Source organism: Myotis lucifugus, unplaced genomic scaffold (assembly GCF_000147115.1).
Source record: "Myotis lucifugus unplaced genomic scaffold, Myoluc2.0 scaffold_221, whole genome shotgun sequence".
Lineage (NCBI taxonomy): Eukaryota > Metazoa > Chordata > Mammalia > Chiroptera > Vespertilionidae > Myotis > Myotis lucifugus.
In genome coordinates this window covers 1,234,575-1,255,922 of record NW_005871269.1, presented here as the reverse complement: position 1 = coordinate 1,255,922, position 21,348 = coordinate 1,234,575, and the positions used below count along the sequence as shown (strand labels likewise).

General features: G+C 37.6%; 1 protein-coding gene across 1 annotated transcript in view; it reads left to right on the top strand.

Annotated features, from left to right (window-relative positions):
• HACD4 (3-hydroxyacyl-CoA dehydratase 4) overlaps window positions 1-21,348 on the top strand; it is a 38,836-nt gene that overhangs the window by 2,151 nt on the left and 15,337 nt on the right. Inside the window, exons 3-5 of the mRNA XM_023761867.1 lie at window positions 2,282-2,409; window positions 12,196-12,308; window positions 16,155-16,261. Of these exons, the coding sequence (XP_023617635.1) occupies window positions 2,282-2,409; window positions 12,196-12,308; window positions 16,155-16,261 (348 nt within the window). The remainder of the gene's footprint in view (window positions 1-2,281; window positions 2,410-12,195; window positions 12,309-16,154; window positions 16,262-21,348) is intronic.

The following is a 21,348-nucleotide window of genomic DNA, read 5'->3' as shown; positions in this document are numbered from 1 at the left end:
AAAAAATGACTATGAAAATAACATTCATGTTCCATCCCCACATGGGTAAGTGTCATCACAGTTTACAACTGTTGGTTGACTTGACAAGTTGAGCAACTGCTCATTTCAGCTAAAAAAACAAACATGTAGACTGTATCTGGGAAAAGTCATGCTGTGCTCATCAATTCCAACTGCTGTATCATCAGGAAATTAACTTTTGAGGTACCATAAACTATTTTATGTTGCTTTTTTTTGTTATTGCAAATCTGCAGAAAAATTCTTGTCTTTCTTGTGGGAGGCAGCACGCACAGGTCTACACCCTATGCCACCTTCTTGGTTCTCCTTCTTGTCTTTCTTAAAAACTTCCAAAGGCTCAAATTTCAACTGAGTGCTGGGGGTCTGCAAGCAGAGGAAAACACAGGCAATGGGAAAACTCCCTGTTATTTTTAGAAACACACACACACACACACACACCCATCACTTCTAGGCCTTGGAAGTTGGCTGTGGCTGTGGCTTTGTGGGCATCTCACAGGCCATTCAGAGCACAAGTCGAAAGCAATGAACTTTTTCTTATGCTGCCTATTTATCATCAGCAGTCTATTTCTTAATTTTTATCCTGCCGTTATAATTATAAAAGCTACTTATTAAAGAAACATAACATATCCATATGGAAGGCAGACTGAAAACAACTGAGTGGGGGTTCAGTATAATTCTTGAATCAACATATAAATCAAGTAAGCAGCTTATAGTAATCTAATCACCCGAGCCAGCACCACCTGCTTCCTTCCTCCTCCGTGGAACCGTGTAATTGACGAGGCCATATCGTGGCAAGTGCAGGCTGGTGGGTACGAGAAGGACTGTCTCGGCCTCAGAACTCGCCTGTGAAATGGGGAGGATATGAACCGTGTCCACCTCATAGAGCTGCTGAGATGAGAAACCCTTTGTGCTCGATGATAATTTATGATCACTAGGCAGTAAAGAGAGCAGCATCTTCCGTAGAAGTTTCTTACTATGGCAGGATTTCATTTTAAAATTTAAACCAACATATTTGTCCTACTTAGAGGAACATTTTCCCCTCCCATTTCAGCCCTCTCCAAAATTGGTTTTTCATGTGGGCCCTCTGCAATGCATACTCCAAAGGTTCCCCCCAGAGGTCCGAGTTCTGGTGCTTAAACTAACAAAGGTTGAAGAGCAGTGGTCGGCAAACTCATTAGTCAACAGAGTCAAATATCAACAGTACGAATGAAATTTCTTTTGAGAGCCAAATTTTTTAAACTTAAACTATATAGGTAGGTACATTGTTATTAACTTAATTAGGGTACTCCTAAGGCTTAGGAAGAGCCACAGTCAAGGGGCCAAAGAGCCGCATGTGGCTCTCGAGCTGCAGTTTGCGGACCACGGGTAGGGGAAGGTTGAAGAGGGTAAAGGGGATCAAATATATGGTGACGGAAGGAGCTTAGACTTCAGTGGTGGCCACACTACAGGGTTGCCGGTATCATACTAGAAAGATGTACACCTGAACCTGATGTTCTTAACCAATGTCACCAAAATAAATGTAATAAAATAAAACCTAACAAAAATCCAGAGAACTTGCCCTAACTGGTTTGGCTCAGTGGATAAAGCGTCAGCCTGCGGACTTAAGGGTCCCGGGTTCGATTCCAGACAAGGGCATGTACCTTGGTTGCGGGCACATCCCCAGTAGGGAGTGTGCAGGAGGCAGCTGATCGATGTTTCTCTCTCATCGATGTTTCTAACTCTCTATCCCTTTCCCTTACTCTCTCTGTAAGAAATCAAAAAAATATATTTTTTTAAAAATCCAGAGAACATTAAGTATGAATAGGACATACATACTGGATATACATAGATGTTACCTGCTATCATGTCCTCATTAATGTCATTTCTACAAAGCTCCTCTGAAATCATATTTTTCCCATTTCTCATTTTCTTGTCAATGGAAAAGCTGTGAGCACAGCTGCTGCTTTAATAAGCTCACCTCCAACCAGTTTACATTTGATGTAGTCTCCTGTAGCTGGTTACTTTTATATATATGGGAGTTGCTTTCTAATCTCATACATGGGAAATAAATGCTATAGCTTTGGCCATGGAGCCAAACTTTTTCAAGTTTTACTTCTTTTTGGAAGAGAAGCCATTAAAATATAATATGAAGCACTTTCTTCAATTGCATAGTCTTAATAATGTAATAGTCTATTTGTAAAGAATCTCAATTTTATTTAAAAGTGCTGCAGAGATGTGTTGTGCTCTAATTTTGACCATATCTGTATTTTTAACTTCCCGGACACAGATTCGATGGTTGACACTTTCTATGCTATTGGACTTGTGATGCAGCTTTGCCAATCCATCTCCCTCTTGGAGTTGCTGCACATCTATGTTGGCATTGAATCAAACCATCTTCTCCCTCGGTTTCTGCAGGTAGGTTTTAATCACATTTTTATTGAATCAGTTTCATACTTACCTTGTTCTATTTATGGCCTCTCTTGACTTTATGGCAGTTAAAAAGCACACCCTTGCAAACTTGAAACCCAAATCACTAATAAGGAGAATTCCATGAAAAAATTACCTCATCCTCAAACACCGCACCTTTAGAAGAACCAGTTGGGAACATTTGGGGCAATGAGGCTGTTGCTCTCTGCGACACTGCAGTCTCCTCTCCTGGGGGGAGATTTCACTTCACTTCCCGTTCTGCCTCTGCCAGGGCCCTGGGCAGGGTGGGACTGAGGAGAGGCATTGGGTTGGAGAGACATTCAGACTTGGGTTTGATGCCTGGCTCCTCTACCTGCCATTAGAAGATCATATCACCCACAACCACTGGGCTGTTTGGGGGAAAGGACACCACTCACAATACCTGGCAAAGAATAGATGATCAAAAAAGAAATCTATTCTACACTTTTTGAGAAACCTCTGTACTATTTGCCATAAAGGCTGCACCAATTACATTCCCATCAGCAGTGTCTGAGGGTTCCTCTTTCCACATTCTTGCTGACACTTTTATTTGTCTTTTTTATAACAGCCATTCTAATGGGTGTGAGGTGGTATCCCATTGTGGTTTTGATGTGAATTTCCCTTATAACTAGTGATGTTAAACATCTTTTCACATGTCTGTGGGCCATCTGTATGTATTCCTTGCAAAAGGTCTATTCAGGCTCTCTTCCCAATTAAAAAAAATTGTTAAAAGTATTACAGATGTCCCCGTTTCCCCACCCATTGACTCCCTCCATCCTACTCCCATCCCCACAGGCCTTCACCACACTATTGCCTGTGTCCATGGGTTATGCATGTCTACATGTAAGTTCTTTGGTTAATCTGTTCCTGACCTACCCTCCCCCCATTCCTCTGAGATTCATCAGTCCATTCCATGCTTCCATGTCTCTGGATCTATTTTGTCAGTTTATTTTGTCCATTAGATTCCACATATAAGTGAGGTCATGTGATAAGTGTCTTTCTCTGAGTGGCTTATTTTGCTTAGCATAATACTCTCCAGGCCCCTCCATGCTATCTCAAAGGGTGAGATCCTTCTTTTTCACAGCTGCACTGATGGGCATTTACTGATGGGCACTTGGGCTGTTTACAGATCTTAGCTATTGGAGAAAAGGGAACCCTGGTGCACTGATGGTGACTATGGAAAACAGTATGGAGTTTCCTCAAAAAAGTAAAAATGGAACTGCCATTTGACCCAGTGATCCAACTTCTAGGAATATATCCTAAGAATCCCAAAACATCAATCAGAAATAATATATGCATCCCTATGTTCTCTTCCCAATTTTTAATCATATTGTTTTGTTGTTGTTGAGTTGTGTGAGCTCTTTATATATTTTGGATATTAGTCTCAGATGTTGAATTATAATCTTATACACCTGAAAATTATATATTATTAACCAATGTTACCCAACAAGTTTATTTTTTTTAAAAGTTCCTTTCATCCCTGTTCAGAGAAGAGAATATTTCCTAGTCATTTCTTATTTACTCTGCCACTTGTCCTGAATATAAATGGAGAGATCATTTATGGTTAACTAGCATAGTGTCTAAAAATAGATTTGGGGGATCTATCAGGCCTGGATTCAAATCCTAGTTCTACCTCTTAGTAGTTGTATGCATTTGAACAAGTCATATAGTTGTTCCAAATCTAATTTTCTCATGTGATGTGAAAATAATATGTATCTCATGAAGTAACTGAGAAAATGGGAAGGGATAAGTTCGCAGTACTTAGTTAAGATTACAATACTGACAGATATTGCTGTTATTTTAGCTTAGCTATTATGTGTTCTCTCTACCATGTCTCTAGCCCTAGTTGACCATGTTCGTTTTAAACGCAGGTTGAAGGAAGATGGGAAATTCAATGGTAGCAATTCAATAGCAGAATCATTGCTGGATTAAGGCAAAACAAAGAAAAACAGTGGTATTTTCCATTAAAAAAGGAGGGTTAGGTGACTATATGAATATATTTAGAATCTTCAGGAAAAGGCATTTACATGAGTATACTTTTAACGATGCACAAAATAAATTAGAAAAATGGATAAGCAGGTAAATTTGACAAATTGCATTGTAAAAGTAAAATGTCAGAATCTGATTATAGTGCCAGCACCTGGCAAAGTGCTCAGAACATGAACATACACCTTACATTTTTGTTGAATGAAGGAGTGGCGTAGATTAAATTTTGCTTTTATTAAAATTTATATTAAAATTTTCTTAAAATACCATGAAAATTGTAAAAGATGGAAATAGGAGTATATTATACCAAGGAGTCTAATAAGAACGATGTCGTATAAGTTTATGGGAGATTTTAAATTTTACTTATTAAATAAAAGTAGAGAAATAATATTCGTTAAGATGAGGACATTATAGGTATTGAAATATCAAATGTAAAATAAAAATCAGGGCACTCTATAGAGTATGAACTAATAACAGAGTAGTAGTGAGCTAACAGTCAGCTAGCCAAGACCTTGGTGGAATTCCCTTAAACATATTTCCTTATAAAAGAGGGGGAGGGGATACACATCTGTCCCAGAAGAAGCATATTATTGGGGAACAAGATTTATTGATGTTTATTATTTGTTAACGGCCAGAATGCATATAATCCCAGCATCCCGTGATGCTAATTTTAGAGAACAGAATTAACCACCCAGGTTAAATGAAAGTTGTGTTCTATGATATGATTTTTTTCATTTTTTGGAGCGTGGTCAAATTCACCTAAAATCTAAGCTATATTTTCTTTTGGTATATATTATTGGATTTTTTACTTTTGTAAGCTAAAATGGCTAATATTAATTTCAGCATTTTCAAAATTAAGAGTGGTGTTATTTTAGTTATTGCCAATGTAGGGAATGCAAGTGAGAAACAGGACAGTTAAAGTTGTAAGAAAGAAAATAGTGTGCTTTGAATATGCCTTGAAAATGGTGCACATTTTTCATGCTTTCCAAAATTATATAGGCTTGCCTAACAATATAAACTATTCTACAAGTTAGAAATATGATTTCTTAGAGTTCCAGAAATCCCAGAATATTAAAATATGACTTTAATCACTATTAATTGAAACTGTAATGGCTTGTAGAAATATCACTATAATCAAACTACATCCTGGTTTGGGAATTAAAAATAATGGCAAATATAGATTGAAACTTTTTATTCAAAGGTGAGGTTGCAGAGTCCACTATTAATGGGGCTCACATGATTTTTAAGTCTATTTTGTTGGTAGGGATAACAAGTGAGGGGTTACTACATTGAGGTTACTACATTCTCAGCCTGGGCTGATTATTATTAATTTTTGTTGTGATTATTTGGTTTCCTGTTTTTACCTTTTTGGAGATTTCATCTGTCCTCTATTTCTTTTATTCATTTACTATCTTTTCTATGGTGTTCAGAATAGACATGGAATTGGAGAAAGCTTCAAAAACACATATCATCATGTTCAAAGTTTCATTTTCTTCCCCTTCCTTTATTAGCATTCTGCAGACAATTAAAATTCCTTCATGTGAGATGCAGTGAGATGACTCTGAGGTCCCTGCTTTAAAATTACCAAACAAAACTCTAAGGTTGTGAAATTTTTCTTCACTTCCCTGTTTCCCCACTTTGAAGTGAAGAAAATGTAGTTAAGAATTACTGACACAGTAATTATAGCTGATTGCATATGGTGTCTTGAAAAATGCAAGGTGTCCGGTTTGGCTCAGTGGATAGAGCGTCGGCCTGTGGACTCAAGGGTCCCAGGTTCGATTCCGGTCAAGGGCATGTACCTTGGTTGCGGGCACATCCCCAGTGGGGAGTGTGCAGGAGGCAGCTGATCGATGTTTCTGACTCTCTATCCCTCTCCCTTCCTCTCTGTAAAAATCAATAAAATATATTAAAAAAAATGCAAGGTGTCCATAATTTCAAGTAGGCTGAAAACCATGTCCGCACATTTGTGATGTTATTTTGCTGTTACCTCTGTGAGGCTGCTAAGTCACTACTGAATTCTCTTTTTGGGAACTGGTCTTCCAAAATATCAAGATAAGTCATTCCAGTAAAACAGTAGGCATGATAAGCTAATCGAGCAGTTAAAATCACTTAGATTAAGTGGTGGTGGTGCGCATAGGGGATTTTTTTTTTTTTGTATTCTGTGCATTTTAAAATATTTTATAGACAATCTTTATTTTGACAGAGAATATACACAATTGCTAAAGGAAAAAGAAAAAACCACTTATAATAAGACTATAGTAATTTAACACAGATGTGTATTTTTATGTATGTATTTTTTTTTATTTTATTGTTGACAGCATTACCGATGTCTCCATTCCCCCCCAACCCTTACTCCCCTCCGCCCAGCCCAGACCCACCGCCCCAGGTCTTTACCACGCTTCTTGTCATATCCACGGGCCATGCATATAACATATTTTTATGTATTTAAAACAACACATTTTAGAGGAAAAGGGCAAAACTATAACATAAATAGTTGTTTATAGACATGTTTTTGGAAATAATTGCATGCCAGTTAAAGTTATATAAGGAAATAGAGTTAACTTGATATTTTAAATTTATAAAATGGGAAAGTAAAAGGGTCCCCAAAATGCATATATCTCTTATAGGAAATGATAATACAAGTGAAAACTAAGCATCTCACATTTCCAACCCCTTCCTCCCCAAAGAGCTTGCATATGTTATTAGCTTGGTAAAAAAAAAAAAGAGTTGAATTGATAAGTTAATTTCAGTAGGTTTAATAAAAGCAAGTTGGCTTTTACAGAGCAGAAATACTACCAACCCTGAAATATTGATTTTGAATGGCTTTGTTCTGACTTAGCTTGAGTGGAAGCCTGAGAAAGAGGTTTTTACTGCTAGACTTGAGGATGCTTCAACTCAAGGAGGGAAAATATCCACAAAACGAACCTTTGTGTCATTAGATTGGCATGTCTTCAGGAAGCCCTCAAAGTGATCCAGTTTATTCCTTTATCTTTTGAAAAATGCTCGAAATGCAAGGACTTCAAACATAACTGCATTAAGATGGCCAAATTCTGCATCCTTCCCTTTGCATCACAATAACACTGCTGCACATGTATTAATTTTACACAATTTTTAAAAATCTAGAAATAAAACAATAGAAATTATTACCCCAATATTACTGTGCCTCCAAAAATTCCATGTGGGAGCCCAAATGGCAAGAATCATCTTTAAATTTACCAACATCACTCTCGATTTCTGAAAGGCAAGCAAAACCACTCCAAAGATTTCACAGTCACAGAGGACAAATATAAGGGAAATCCCCAAAGACAGTGTTTTAAAATAAACCCTTTTAGGAAAACAGCCAAGTTGCACCCTAATTTCTTTTTAGCTATGAAGCAGGTACTTCGTTGCAGTGCCAGATTAAATACGCGTATTTTCCGTAAAATCATATAGATTTTCTGTCTAGTTTTGAGTTGGAAATAGGTTTGTATCATTAGAGATAAAACTAAAGATAGTGTCGAGCTATGAGATTCTCCTGGGAATGAATTACACATGCAAGGCACCCAGTAAGCAAGATTTTAGATGTCTCCTCTGTATTTTGCATTTGATTCATGGAGTTCTTCAGTGTGATAATTATAAAGTTATATTCACAGTATAATTTTAAAGATACTGAGATTAACATTTTATTCACTGATTGTCTTGATTATCTGTACAGAAAAAGTGTATTTTCCTATAAAATACTAATCACTGCATTAAATTAGGTTTTCTTAATAATAGCGTACATGTATAGGGCTTTGTATGTGCCACCAAATACTTTTCTAAGTTCTTCACATGTATTAACTCATTCAATATTCACAACTTTATCCTATATAGCTGCTATATAATACTGATTATTATCTCCAATATAATCACTGAACACAAAAGTTAAATAAAAGTACCCAAGATGACATAAATTGTGATTGGTGCAGGAAAAATCTGGATTTAGGCTATTTGTTCTGAACGCTTAACCATTATGCTACCTTTGTTTGCTGTCTCTTTCACTAAGTGGGATGTAAATACCATGAGGGCTGGGACTTGGTCTTGTTCATAGCTACCCTCCCCCAGGACCCAGAACAATACACTTAATAAATATCTATTGACTGATGAGTGAGTAAACAAAATATGAAAACTAGAATTACTTAAATGCTTTTTTCTTATAGGAGAAAGCAATTGGTGGTTTTTAAACAGATAAGGGTGTATATATGAAGTGCTCAACAAAAGTTCATAGGATGGAAAAAGTAAAATAGTCCTTGAGGCTAAAGCCAACTTATTTTTTAAGATTCTAGAAATTCTCCCTATAGTTGAAGTATCATTTTACCCCCTTCAACAGTTTATAGCTGAAGTTCTAGCTGCCATGTATAAAGTAATAGCGTAGGTTCAGTCATTGCTTAACCTGGAGTTTAAGATTCCCAAATAGAATATAAAAATGCAAAATATTTTTATTTTATAGTTACCATACTTTTGAGCAGAGTACATTACCACCATGCTTATTTGGGGCTAAGTTATAGAATTTTTTTATTATACCTGTTTGAGTTGCACTAAACATTATGAGACCATTCATTAGTAATCAGTGGTGTTCTCACAGGATTTGTTTTAAAATGACAAAGTGCTAAGTTCTCCCAAATGTAAAGCTCCAAATAACTGGTGAAATGATTGTATGCAAAGGACAGTAAAATATTTAAAGTCTGTTCCTCAAAATGGTTTTAGTGTTGATTTAGAAAATCAAAGTTCTTGTTTTCAGGTTTAACATTTGGGGAGAGGCTTTTTAAAAGAATAGACTATAACCTGGAGAATAGGCGCAGGGGTAGCCCATAAAATAACAAAGATGACATGTCTTAGTGTTTCAGAACTCGGGATTTAGAATCACATTGTCTAGATTATTTTTTTATTTTTTAAAAATATATTTTATTGATTTTACAGAGAGGAAGGGAGAGGGATAGAGAGTTAGAACCATCGATGGGAGAGAAACATCCATCAGCTGCCTCCTGCACACCTCCCACTGGGGATGTGCCCGCAACCAAGGTACATGCCTTTGACCGGAATCGAACCTGGGACCTTTCAGTCTGCAGGCCAATGCTCTATCCACTGAGCCAAACCAGTTAGGGCACATTGTCTAGATTTTGATTCCAGATCTTTAGGTAGGTCACTTTCATGTTATAAAATATAGAGGCAGATAATAATAATAGCACTTCTTAGGGTTGTTAGGGAGATTAAATGAGGTGATGTATAATTGGAACCTAGCATAAAGTAACCAATAAATGCTGACTTATCAATTTAAGAATATCTCCACTAAATTCTTCCATTGTATTGCCATTGAATGGTCATGTTAGAATAACCATCAGATACTTTGTTAATTAGACTGACATTGTAGGGGGGATCTTCACATATCTACATGTATGCACATGGTTTGCGTGCTTTTGGGGGCATGTTGATTGCTGATTTCTATGCAGTTGGGATTCTCTCACTTAACATGTCACAAACCCTCAAGTGATGATTTTGAACAGGGCAAATATCATTGTGCAGCTCCAGTCTCTCTTTTTGAAGATATTTTCTTCAGTAGTCAACCATGTAATTAGAAATATGTGTTTTTTGCCCTGGCCAGTGTCTCTAAGTGGTTAGAGCACTGGTTCCTGAACCAAAGAGTTGGGGATTAGATTCCTGGTCAAGGGCAGGTAACTGGGTTGTGGGTTCACTCCCCACTCCTGGTGGGGTGAGTGCAGGAGGCAACCAGTGGATATCTCTCTCTCATATCAATGTTTCTCTTTCTCTCCTCCTCTCCTCCTCCTCCCTCCCTTCCTCTCTCCCAGTCTCTCTGAAAAGCAATGGGAAAAATATCCTCAGGTGAGGATTAATAACAACAACAAAAAGAAATACGTGTTTTGTGTATTCATTCATGTTTGTGCATCTCGAGATTTTTATCAAAAAGTGGATGATTTTCCTAATTAGCAGGCACCAACTGAATGTAAGCTTAGGTAGTTCCTAAATTGTTTGCTGCTAAAGATCTTGTATCTGAAGGCTGCCAAGCTTGGGTCATTCAGTAATTATCATTGCAGTTAAATATAATTCATAGAACTGGAATTAAAATAAATCAAGAAACAAGAGGCTGACAGATGAACAGCTGTGTAGATCGCTCTAGTTGTTTGACTAAGGTTTGAATCATATCTAAATCCCATAGCTCAGCAAGGACCCTCTTGACTCACGGCTGTAGTCATAAACATTCTGATAGAGCTTCTACAAGTGGACTTCTGATCATGTGACCACTGTTGGCAAATCTTGGGTTTCTCTGCACTAAGTGACTTTCCAGGACTAACAGCCTATGATTCTAAGTCATAGCTTATCCCAGTCTTTTCTCCCTGAGTTGCTTTAACAATAGAGACAGCTACTGAAACCTATCAAGCAACCCTGCCCTTTCTTTTATCACTAATGTGCTCCCTCAGTTTCCAGTATATTTTCTTTTGACCATTGAAAGAAAAGTAAAATGTCCTATTAAAAACATAAAAATGCAGACTGTATAGGGGATATGACTACAACATAAAAAGGCACATCACACCTAGATTGGGGAAAAGGCGTGTATTTTTTGAGGCCAGTAATTAGAGCTAAGCCGTAAGTTGCAAATTCTCAATGATTTGTAAATGCTTACTGTCTTGAAGTAAACGAATATGTTGAATTCTTTTAATTTGCCACTAGCTTATGAGAGTGAGGATTGTACTACTTCCCCTTCTCCTCCTCCCCGCTAAAAAAATAGAGTTATGATGGCTCCCTTGTTGGATGAAATGGAAATTTCTCGGTCTGTCGTTCAAAACCCTTGACAACCCAACCCCCAACACAATTCAGTTTTATCTCCTGTTATTCCCTTCTGGGCACCCACTCCAGCCCCCAGGGGTCTCATTGCTCCCCAGGGCACCCTGAGTTTTCACATCTCTGCCTCTTTGAGGCTGCTCCCCTTGGCCTGGGATGGCCCTTTTCCGAGCTAGTCTACCTCAAAACTCCCATCTGTTCTTCAAGATCCAACTGAAATGTTGCCTTTCTTTATAAATCTGCATCCTTTCCCCAGACCGGCATCCTCACCTGTGCACCTGGACAGACCTCTTTGATTGATGGCGTTTGCTCACTCACACTGTGTTACAGTTGCTGCCTCACATTTTTTTTTAAATATATATTTTATTAATTTCTTACAGAGAGGAAGGGAGAGAGATAGAGAGTCAGAAACATCGATGAGAGAGAAACATCGACCAGCTGCCTCCTGCACACCTCCTACTGGGGATGTGCCCACAACCAAGGTACATGCCCTTGACCGGAATCAAACCCGGGACCTTTCAGTCCACAGGCCGACGCTCTATCCACTGAGCCAAACCAGTCAGGTCTGCTTCACATTCTCTTGATGCTGCTACCCTCTGGATCGAGGGCCGTGCTTTCATAATCTTAGCATCTAATACATAGCAGACACGCAATACAAGCCTGTCAAAGTGAATAAAAACATGTGTGCATGTATTACAGGAAGGGAAATATCCTGATTCAAATAAAATATGTTATCTTTTCATTTATTATATATGATTTGGAGAATACAGGGGGGAAAAAAGGAAATGAAATTCACCCGTAACCTACTCCTTCACAGGTCAAGTTAACAGCTTAGGATACATATTTCTAGTTAAAGCATACTTTTAAGAGGAACTCTGGTTTTTTTAATTAGAAAATTATATGCTTAATAGATGATCCTAATTCTTGACTCTGATGGTTTGTTGTTGTTCTTAGCTCACGGAGAGAATCATCATCCTGTTTGTGGTGATCACCAGTCAAGAGGAAGTCCAAGGGAAATACGTGGTGTGTGTGTTATTCATCTTCTGGAATCTACTGGACATGGTTAGGTAAGGAGGCAAAATAATCTCTTAAAGGAAGCCAGATTGCTTTCTTCAGTGAAACTATTAATAGCTGCTTAGGTTTGATTACTTGGAGTGAGAGAGAAAACAATTATTTTATCTTGATATTGAAATGTATTTTTATTGCCGTCCATAATGGGCATACCAAAGACATGAAAACCTACCGTGGTGTTACAAGAGCACATCAGTGCAGGTATCTAGCAGGAGAAGTGGCATAACACCAATTTGGAATAAACCTCACAGCTGTTTGCGAATGAAAGGCATTCCTTGCAGTTGCTCTGGTCCATGTTACTCTAATAAGCAAAGCAAGACTTTTATCATATCATAGTCAGAACTTAGAGTTGATTTCTGCGAATTCAAGAATGTTTTCAATATAGGCCCTCATCTCCCTGAGAAACACTGTACCTCCACATACATTTTTGTATGCAATTCCAGTGGGTTCACATGACTGAAGTTCTTTCGTGGACTCCTTGCGAACCCTTAGGCCTCAGGGTAAGAGCCCTTGCTTATAGATCATCTTGTTTCCTTCTAATTCTAAAACTTCGCAAGGAGATGAGCCTAGCTTATCTCTAGCAGCAGTGGGGTAAACCGTCTGCTCACGGGCTTCCTTTGAGGAGTTGTCCTAACCGCTACCTCAGCTTTCACAAATGAGAATTGCCCCTCCCGCTTGAAAGATCTGGACGTGGGCAGGTAACAAATTAGCTGAGGTCATGTAAATTCTTTATTACATTGTCAGTAACTTAGCTGAGTTAAAATACTTTTAAATAATGGGTTGAGCCCCAAAGTGAATGAGAATATTTTGTTGAATTAAAAATGACTGGAATTTTTGGTTTATAGAACTTAGCAAATCATTTCTTATTTTTAACTGATAAAGTTTTTTAGACTTGGGACAAAGTTCATGGACTTTCGTAGCCCATGACTTTCTTTTCATGAGACACAGAGCCTCATCTGGGCTTTCCAATGTATCATTCCCTGGTATGCCTGACTCTTTGTGAGCTGATTCAGGCTCAGATAAGCTCAGTAGACCATCACAGAAAGCAGTGACTTGTGCATTGGGAATGGCCTCATGCTGTCATGGAAAGACTTTGGACATAAAAGGAGAAGCTCTCAGGATGACCCCACTTCCACTATAACTTCCTCTATGATTTTAGGCAAGTCACTTAACCTTTTCTTTTTTAAAAATAACAGCATTGAGATAATTTACAGACCTTAAAATTCACCCTTTTAAAGTATAAAATTTGGTTTTTAATGTATTCAGAAACATATGCAACCATTGCCACTATCTAATTTGAGAACTTTTTCATCACCCCCCAAAAGAAACCCCAAACCCATTAGCAGTCACTCCCCATCCCCTCCTTCTCCCAGCTCCTAGCGTACTGTCTCTACAGATTTGCCTATTCTGGACATTTCAGATAAATAGTCATATAATATGTGGCCTTTTTGTGAAGGGCTCCTTTTACTTAGCATAATATCTTCAAGGTTCAACCATGTTGTAACATCTATCAGTACTTTATTCCTTTTTATGGCTGAATAATATTCCCTCGTATTGATATATCGCACTTTATCCATTTGGATTGTTACTGCATGAATGTTCATGTGCAAGATTTGTGTGCACATATTTTCATTTCTCTTAACATTGGAGTAAAATTCCAGAGTATCTAACCTTTTTGAAATTATTTTTTTTCCTCTATAAAATGGGGTATAATTATCTTCCCAACTTATCCTAGAATGACTTTTTAAAAAGCAAGACCAGGGAAACTTCTCAACCTCACAGCTAACATGATGGTTAATGATGAAAGACTGATGCTTTCATCCCAAGATCAGGAACAAACAAACATATCTACTCTAGCCACTTCTATTCACCATTGTTCTAACCATGACGATTAGGCAAGAAAATGATGTAAAAGGCATCCATATTGGAAAGGAAGGAGGAAAACTGTTTTTATTAGCAGATGACATCTTTCTTACATATATATAAATTATAAGGAATCCACTAAAAATATTAAAACTAATAAACTAGTTTGGCAAGTTTGTAGAATACAAAATCAATATACAAAAATCAATTATATTCTATACACTTGCAATGACCTAGAGTAACATTAAGAAAATAATTTCATTTACAATAACATCAAAAAAATAAAGTAGGAGTAAATTTACCAAAAGACGTACAGAATATTTACACCAAAAACTATAAAACGGTGTTGAGAGAAGTTAAGATAAAAATAAATGGAAAGATATCCCATGTTTGTGTTTTGAAGACTTAATATTGTTAGACAGCAACACTCTCCCAGTAGATCTACAGATTTAGTGCATCCGAATCCCAGTTGGCTTCTTTTCAGAAATTGAGAAGCTGATCCTAAAGATCATATGGAAACTCAAAATCCAGCATAGTCAAAACAATCTTGAAAAAGAAAAAAACATAGTTGGAGGACTCACACTTCCCAATTTTAAAACTTACTACAAAGCAACAATAATTAAGAGTGTGATACTGGCATAAGGATATATCATGAAATGGAATGGATAGTCCAAGGATAGCCGTCAAAGATATGGTCAGTTGATTTTTGACAAGGGTGCCAAGACCATTCAATAGTCTTTTCAACAAGATGTTGGGACAACTGGATATCCACATGCAAAGGAATGAAGTCAGACCCTTACCTCATACCATATATAAAAAATTAACTCAAAATAGTTAAAAAAAACTAAATGTATGAGCTAAAACTATAAGGCCTTCGAAAATATAGGGGTAAATCTTTGTGATCTTGGATTTGGTAATGGATTCTTAGATATGACACCAAAAACACAAGCAACAAAAGAAAAAAAGCTACTGGACCTCATCAAAGTAGCTGCTAAACATACCTACTCTTGTAATTTAAAAAAAGGTAGTTAGATACAATTTTCACTTAGATTGGCACAGATAAGAAAGCTTGATAATATGCCATGTTTAGTGAGGACTTGCAGTATTGGTATATGGTATATATAATACATATACACAAAGAGAAGCAAATGCAAAACATATTTCTGAAAGACTACATAAGAAACTGGCATTGGTCATTGCCTTTGAGGAGTGGAATAGGGTCCTGGAATGAGGGAAAGATTTACTTTTCACCATGCTTTTCAAGGTTTTGGATTTTGTTTGGGCATATGTATTCACTACCTATTCCAGTAGTTCTCAACCAGTGGCCTCAGCCACTGGAATTTGTTCGTAACAAATTCTCAGGCTCTACCTTGCACCCGCTGCATCTGACACTTTGGGAACGGGGCCTTAGAAAGCCCACTGGGTGATTCTGATGTTTGCTTAAACTTGAGCAAAACTGGCCTATTCAGAGAACAGGGAAATACAAAGATCTAGACCACTTTACCTGTTACATCATAAAAGCAGGTTTTAAACTACCTACACTAACCCAAACAAACTCCTCAGGACAGTTCTTTAAGATGGCACAATTACATAAGCACAGGGATGCCAATAGAACTTGGAAGTCATATTTTTATTTGTAAAAGTCATTCCCTAGTATATACAAGTTTTGTTTGTGGAGAAAAGCAAGCAAACAAACAACCTAGCTGCCTGTTGCATACAGTGGGCTTGGCTTCTGAGTGAAAGTGAAGTCACTAATCAGACTTGATTGTTTGCGATCCACCTCATGACATAAGCCAGACTGACATGGTTCCCCTTCCCCCATTTTTAAAACCTCTTCTGCTTAAGTAACAGGAAATAAAGTATGGACTCTATACTCATTCCAGTTTTATCTGTGTATTTAATGACATAATAAAGTATTTCATTCTTTTATTTCCCAGACATCAGCAAATGATGCTTATAAGTTCCTTGTCTCCTTTCAGGTACACGAATAGCATGTTATCAGTCATAGGAATTTCCTATGCTTTCCTGACATGGCTCAGTCAGACACTATGGATGCCGATTTATCCTTTGTGTGTTCTTGCTGAAGGTAAGAAAAGCGTGACTTGCTCTATTGCTCACTGACAAAAGCCATCTAGTTATAAGGGTTCACTAAATGTTTTGATGATTAAATTACTATTTTCGGCACTGCTTAGCTGACTCAATGTTTCTTTCCTAGCATACTTCCCTTGAAAAGGGAAAGCATGAAGAAGCAAAGTTACAGGGGGAAGTAGCTCTGCACAGTAGACAAAATACTGGATAAGGAATAAAAACTTGAATCTACGCCCTTAACTTCATTAACTCACTGTATGAGTTTTGTATAAATCACTTAACCTAAGTCTGGTTTACTCATCCAAAAGGGGTTTCAAACTTAGTGACCCAGCGATGACTTTTCCCCCAATTAAAAAAATATTTTAAATTATAGTTGACATACAATATTAGTTTCAGGTATACAACGCAGTGGTTCAACATTTATATACCTTACAAAGTGGTCACCACAATACCATTTGTCACCATACATAGTTCTTACAATATTATTGACCCTATTCCCTGTGCTGCACATTACATCCTGTGACTTATTTTTAACTGCAAATTTGTATTTCTTTTTTTTTATTGTTTAAAGTTTTACATAAGTCTCCTTTTCCCCCAACTGATCCTCCCCCCGCAACCATTCCCACCCCGGGCAAGCCCCCACCGCCCCAGTGTCTGTGTCCATTGGTTATGCTAATATGCATGCATACAAGTCCTTTGGTTGCTCTCTCGCCTCTCCTCTCCTGCCATTTGTCTCTGGATCTATTTTTGTTCATCAGTTTATGTTGTTCATTATATCCCACATATGAGTGAGATCATGTGATATTTATCTTTCTCTGACTGGCTTATTTCGCTTAGCAGGATGCTCTTCCAGTTCCATCCATGCTGTTGCAAATGGCAAGAGTTCCTTCTTTTTTATAGTGGCGTAGTATTCCATTATGTAGATGTACCAAAGTTTTTAATCCACTCATCTGGTGATGGGCACTTAGGCTGTTTCCAAATCTTAGCTATGGTAAATTGTGCTGCTATGAGCATAGGGGTGCATACATCCTTTCTGATTGGTGTTTCTGGTTTCTTGGGATATATTCCTAAAAGCGGGATTACTGGGTCAAATGGGAGTTCTATTTTTAACTTTTTGAGGAAACTCCATACTGTCTTTCACAGTGGCTGTACCAGTCTGCATTTCCACCAGCAGTGCACGAGTGTTCCTTTTTCTTCACATCCTGGCCAGCACTTGTCATTTGTGGATGATAGCCATTCTGACAGGTGTGAGATGGTATCTCATTGTTGTTTTGATTTGCATCTCTCGGATGATTAGTGACTTTGAGCATGTTTTCTTTTTTTTAATTTTATTTTTCTTTAATTTCTTTATTGGTTAAGGTATTACAAATGTGTCCTCATCCCCCCATTAACCCCCAACCTCCTCTCCACTCATGCTCTCATCCCCCTGTTGTCTGTGTCCATTGGTTTGGCTTATATGCATGCATACAAGTCCTTTGGTTGATCTCTTCCCCTTACCCCCACCCTCCCCTACTTTCCCTCCGGGAATTGACAGTCTGATCACTGTTTCTCCATCTCTGGATCTGTCCCTGTTCATCAGTCTATGTTGTTCTCTATATTCCACAAATGATTGAGATCATGTGGTATTTATCTTTCTCTGACTGGCTTATTTCACTTAGCATAATGCTCTCCAGTTCCATCCATGCTGTTGCAAATGGCAAGAGTTCCTTCTTTTTTACCGCAGCATAGTATTCCATCGTGTAGATGTACCATAGTTTTCTAATCCATTCATCTGCTGATGGGCACTTAGGCTGTTTCCAAATCTTAGCTATGGTGAATTGTGCTGCTATGAACATAGGGGTGCATATATCCTTTCTGATTGGTGTTTCTGGCTTCTTGGGATATATTCCTAGAAGTGGGATCACTGGGTCAAATGGGAGTTCCATTTTTAGTTTTTTGAGGAAACTCCATACTGTTCTCCACAGTGGCTGCACCAGTCTGCATTCCCACCAGCAGTGCAGAAGGGTTCCTTTTTCTCCACATCCTCTCCAACACTTGTTGTTTGTTGATTTGTTGATGATAGCCATTCTGACAGGTGTGAGATGATACCGCATTGTTGTTTTGATTTGCATCTCTCGGATGATTAGTGACTTTGAGCATGTTTTCATATGTCTTTCGGCCTTCTGTAGGTCCTCTTTTGAAAGGTGTCTATTTAGGTCCTTGGCCCATTTTTTGATTGGATTGTTTATCTTCCTTTTGTTAAGTTGTATGAGTTCCCTGTAAATGTTGGAGATTAAACCCTTATCGGTGATATCATTGGCAAATATGTTCTCCCATGCAGTGGGCTTTCTTGTTGTTTGTTGATGGTTTTCTTTGCTGTGCAAAAGCTTTTTATTTTGATGTAGTCCCATTTGTTTATTTTCTCTCTAGTTTCCATTGCCCTAGGAGCTGTATTATAGAAGAAATTCCTTCAGCATATGTTTGCGATTTCACTGCCTGTGGATTCCTCTAGTATTTTTATGGTTTCCCATCTTACGTTTAAGTCTTTTATCCATTTTGAATTTATTTTTGTGTATGGTGTGATTTGGTGGTCTAGTTTCATCTTTTTGCAAGTATCTGTCCAATTTTCCCAACACCATTTATTGAAGAGACTGTCTTGACTCCATTGTATGCTCTTGCCTCCTTTGTCGAATATTAATTGGGCATAGTGGTTTGGGTCAATTTCTGGGTTCTCTATTCTATTCCATTGATCTATATGTCTGCTCTTGTGCCAGTACCAAGCTGTTTTAAGAACAGTGGCTTTGTAATACAGCTTGATATCTGGTATTGAGATCCCACCTACTTTGTTGTTCTTTCTCAGGATTGCTGCAGCTGGCCTATAATTCTCTTTCATCATGTTGTCTCTATCTGGTTTTGGTATTAGGGTGATGCTGGCTTCATAGAATGAGCTGGGAAGTGTTCCTTCCTCTTGATTTTTTTTATTCCAGATGAATTTTTGGAACGTTCGTTCTAGATCTGTGAAATATGCCGTTGGTATTTTAATGGGGATTGCATTGAATCTATAGATTGCTTTGGGTAGTATGGACATTTTGATGATGTTGATTCTACCAATCCATGAACACGGTATGTTCTTCCATCTGTTTATGTCTTCCTCTATCTCTTTTTTCAGTGTCCTATAGTTTTTCGCATATAAGTCTTTTACCTCCTTAGTTAAGTTTATTCCTAGGTATCTTAATTTTTTTGGTGCGATGGTAAATGGGATTGCTTTTTTAGTCTCACTTTCTGTAGGTTCACTATTGGTGTAAAGAAATGCCTTAGATTTCTTGGCATTAATTTTGTATCCTGCTACATTGATGAATTCATTTATTAAGTCTAGTAATTTTTTGATGGAGTCTTTAGGGTTTTCTATGTACAGTATCATGTCATCTGCAAATAAGGACAGTTTTATTTCTTCTTTTCCAATTTGGATGCCGTTTATTTCTTCTTCGTCTGATTGCAATGGCTAGTACTTCCAGTACTATGTTGAACAGGAGTGGTGAGAGGGGGCATCCCTGTCTTGTTCCTGTTCTTAGGGGAAATGGTTTTAGTTTATGACCATTGAGTATGATGTTGGCTGTGGGTTTGCCATATATGGCTTTTATTATGTTGAGGTATGATCCTTTTATTCCTACCTTGCTGAGAGTTTTTATCAAGAAAGGGTGTTGGATTTTGTCAAATGCATTTTCTGCATCAATTGATATGACTATGTGATTTTTATCTCTCAATTTGTTTATGTGATGTATCACGTTTATTGATTTGCGGATATTGTACCATCCTTGCATCCCCGGGATAAATCCTACTTGGTCATGGTGTATGATCTTTCTGATGTATTGCTGGATCCGATTTGCTAGAATTTTGTTGAGTATTTTGGCATCTATGTTCATGAGGGATATTGGCCTATAATTCTCTTTCATTGTGTTGTCTCTATCTGGTTTTGGTATTAGGGTGATGCTGGCTTCATAGAATGAGCTGGGAAGTGTTCCTTCCTCTTGATTTTTTTGGAATAGTATGAGGAGGATAGGTTTTAGTTCTTCCTTGAATGTTTGGTAAAACTCCCCTGTAAGCCATCTGGCCCTGGGCTTTTGTTTGCTGGGAGCTTTTTGATGACTGCTTCAATTTCTTCCATAGTTATTGGCCTATTGAGATTTTTAGAATCTTCTGGATTGAGTTTTGGAAGATTGTATTTTTCTAGGAATATGTCCATTTCCTCCAGGTTGTCTAGTTTGTTGGAGTAGAGTTGTTCATAGTATTTTTTTTTTTAACAATTCTTTGAATTTCTGTGGGTCTGTTGTTATTTTGCCTCTTTCATTTTTGATTTTGTTTATTTGAGTCCTCTCTCTTTGCTTCTTGGTGAGCCTGCCTAGAAGCTCATCAATCTTGTTTATCCTTTCAAAGAACCAGCTCTTGGTTTCATTGATCTTTTGTATTGTTGTTGTTTTTTTTGGTCTCTATGTCATTTATTTATGCTCTGATCTTTATTATCTCCTTCCTTCTGCTCACTCTGGGCTTTTCTTGTTGATCTCTTTCTAATTCTTTGAGTTGTAGAGTTAGAGGATTTACTATCATTTTTTCTTGGTTTTTGAGGTAGGCCTGTAGAGATATAAACTTCCCTCTCAGAACTGCTTTCATTATGTCCCATAGATTTTGGATTGTTGTGCTTTTATTGTCATTAGCTTCCAGGGTGTTTTTAATTTCTTCTTTGATCTCATTGGTAACCCAATCATTATTTAGTAGCATGCTATTCAGCTTCCAAGTGTTTGAGTTTTTTGGATTGTTTTTATTGTAGTTTATTTCTAATATTATGCCATTGTGGTCTGAGAAGATGCTTGGTATGATTTCAATCTTCTTGAATTTGGGGAGACTTTGCTTGTGACCCAATATGTGGTCTATTTTTGAAAATGTCCCATGTGCACTTGAGAAGAACATATATTCTGTCGCCTTGGGGTGAAATGTTCTGAAGATGCCAATTAAGTCCATCTGATCTAGTGAGTCATTTAGGATTGCTGTTTCTATGCTGATTTTTTGTCTAGAGGATTTATCCAATGATGTCAGTGGTGTGTTTAAGTC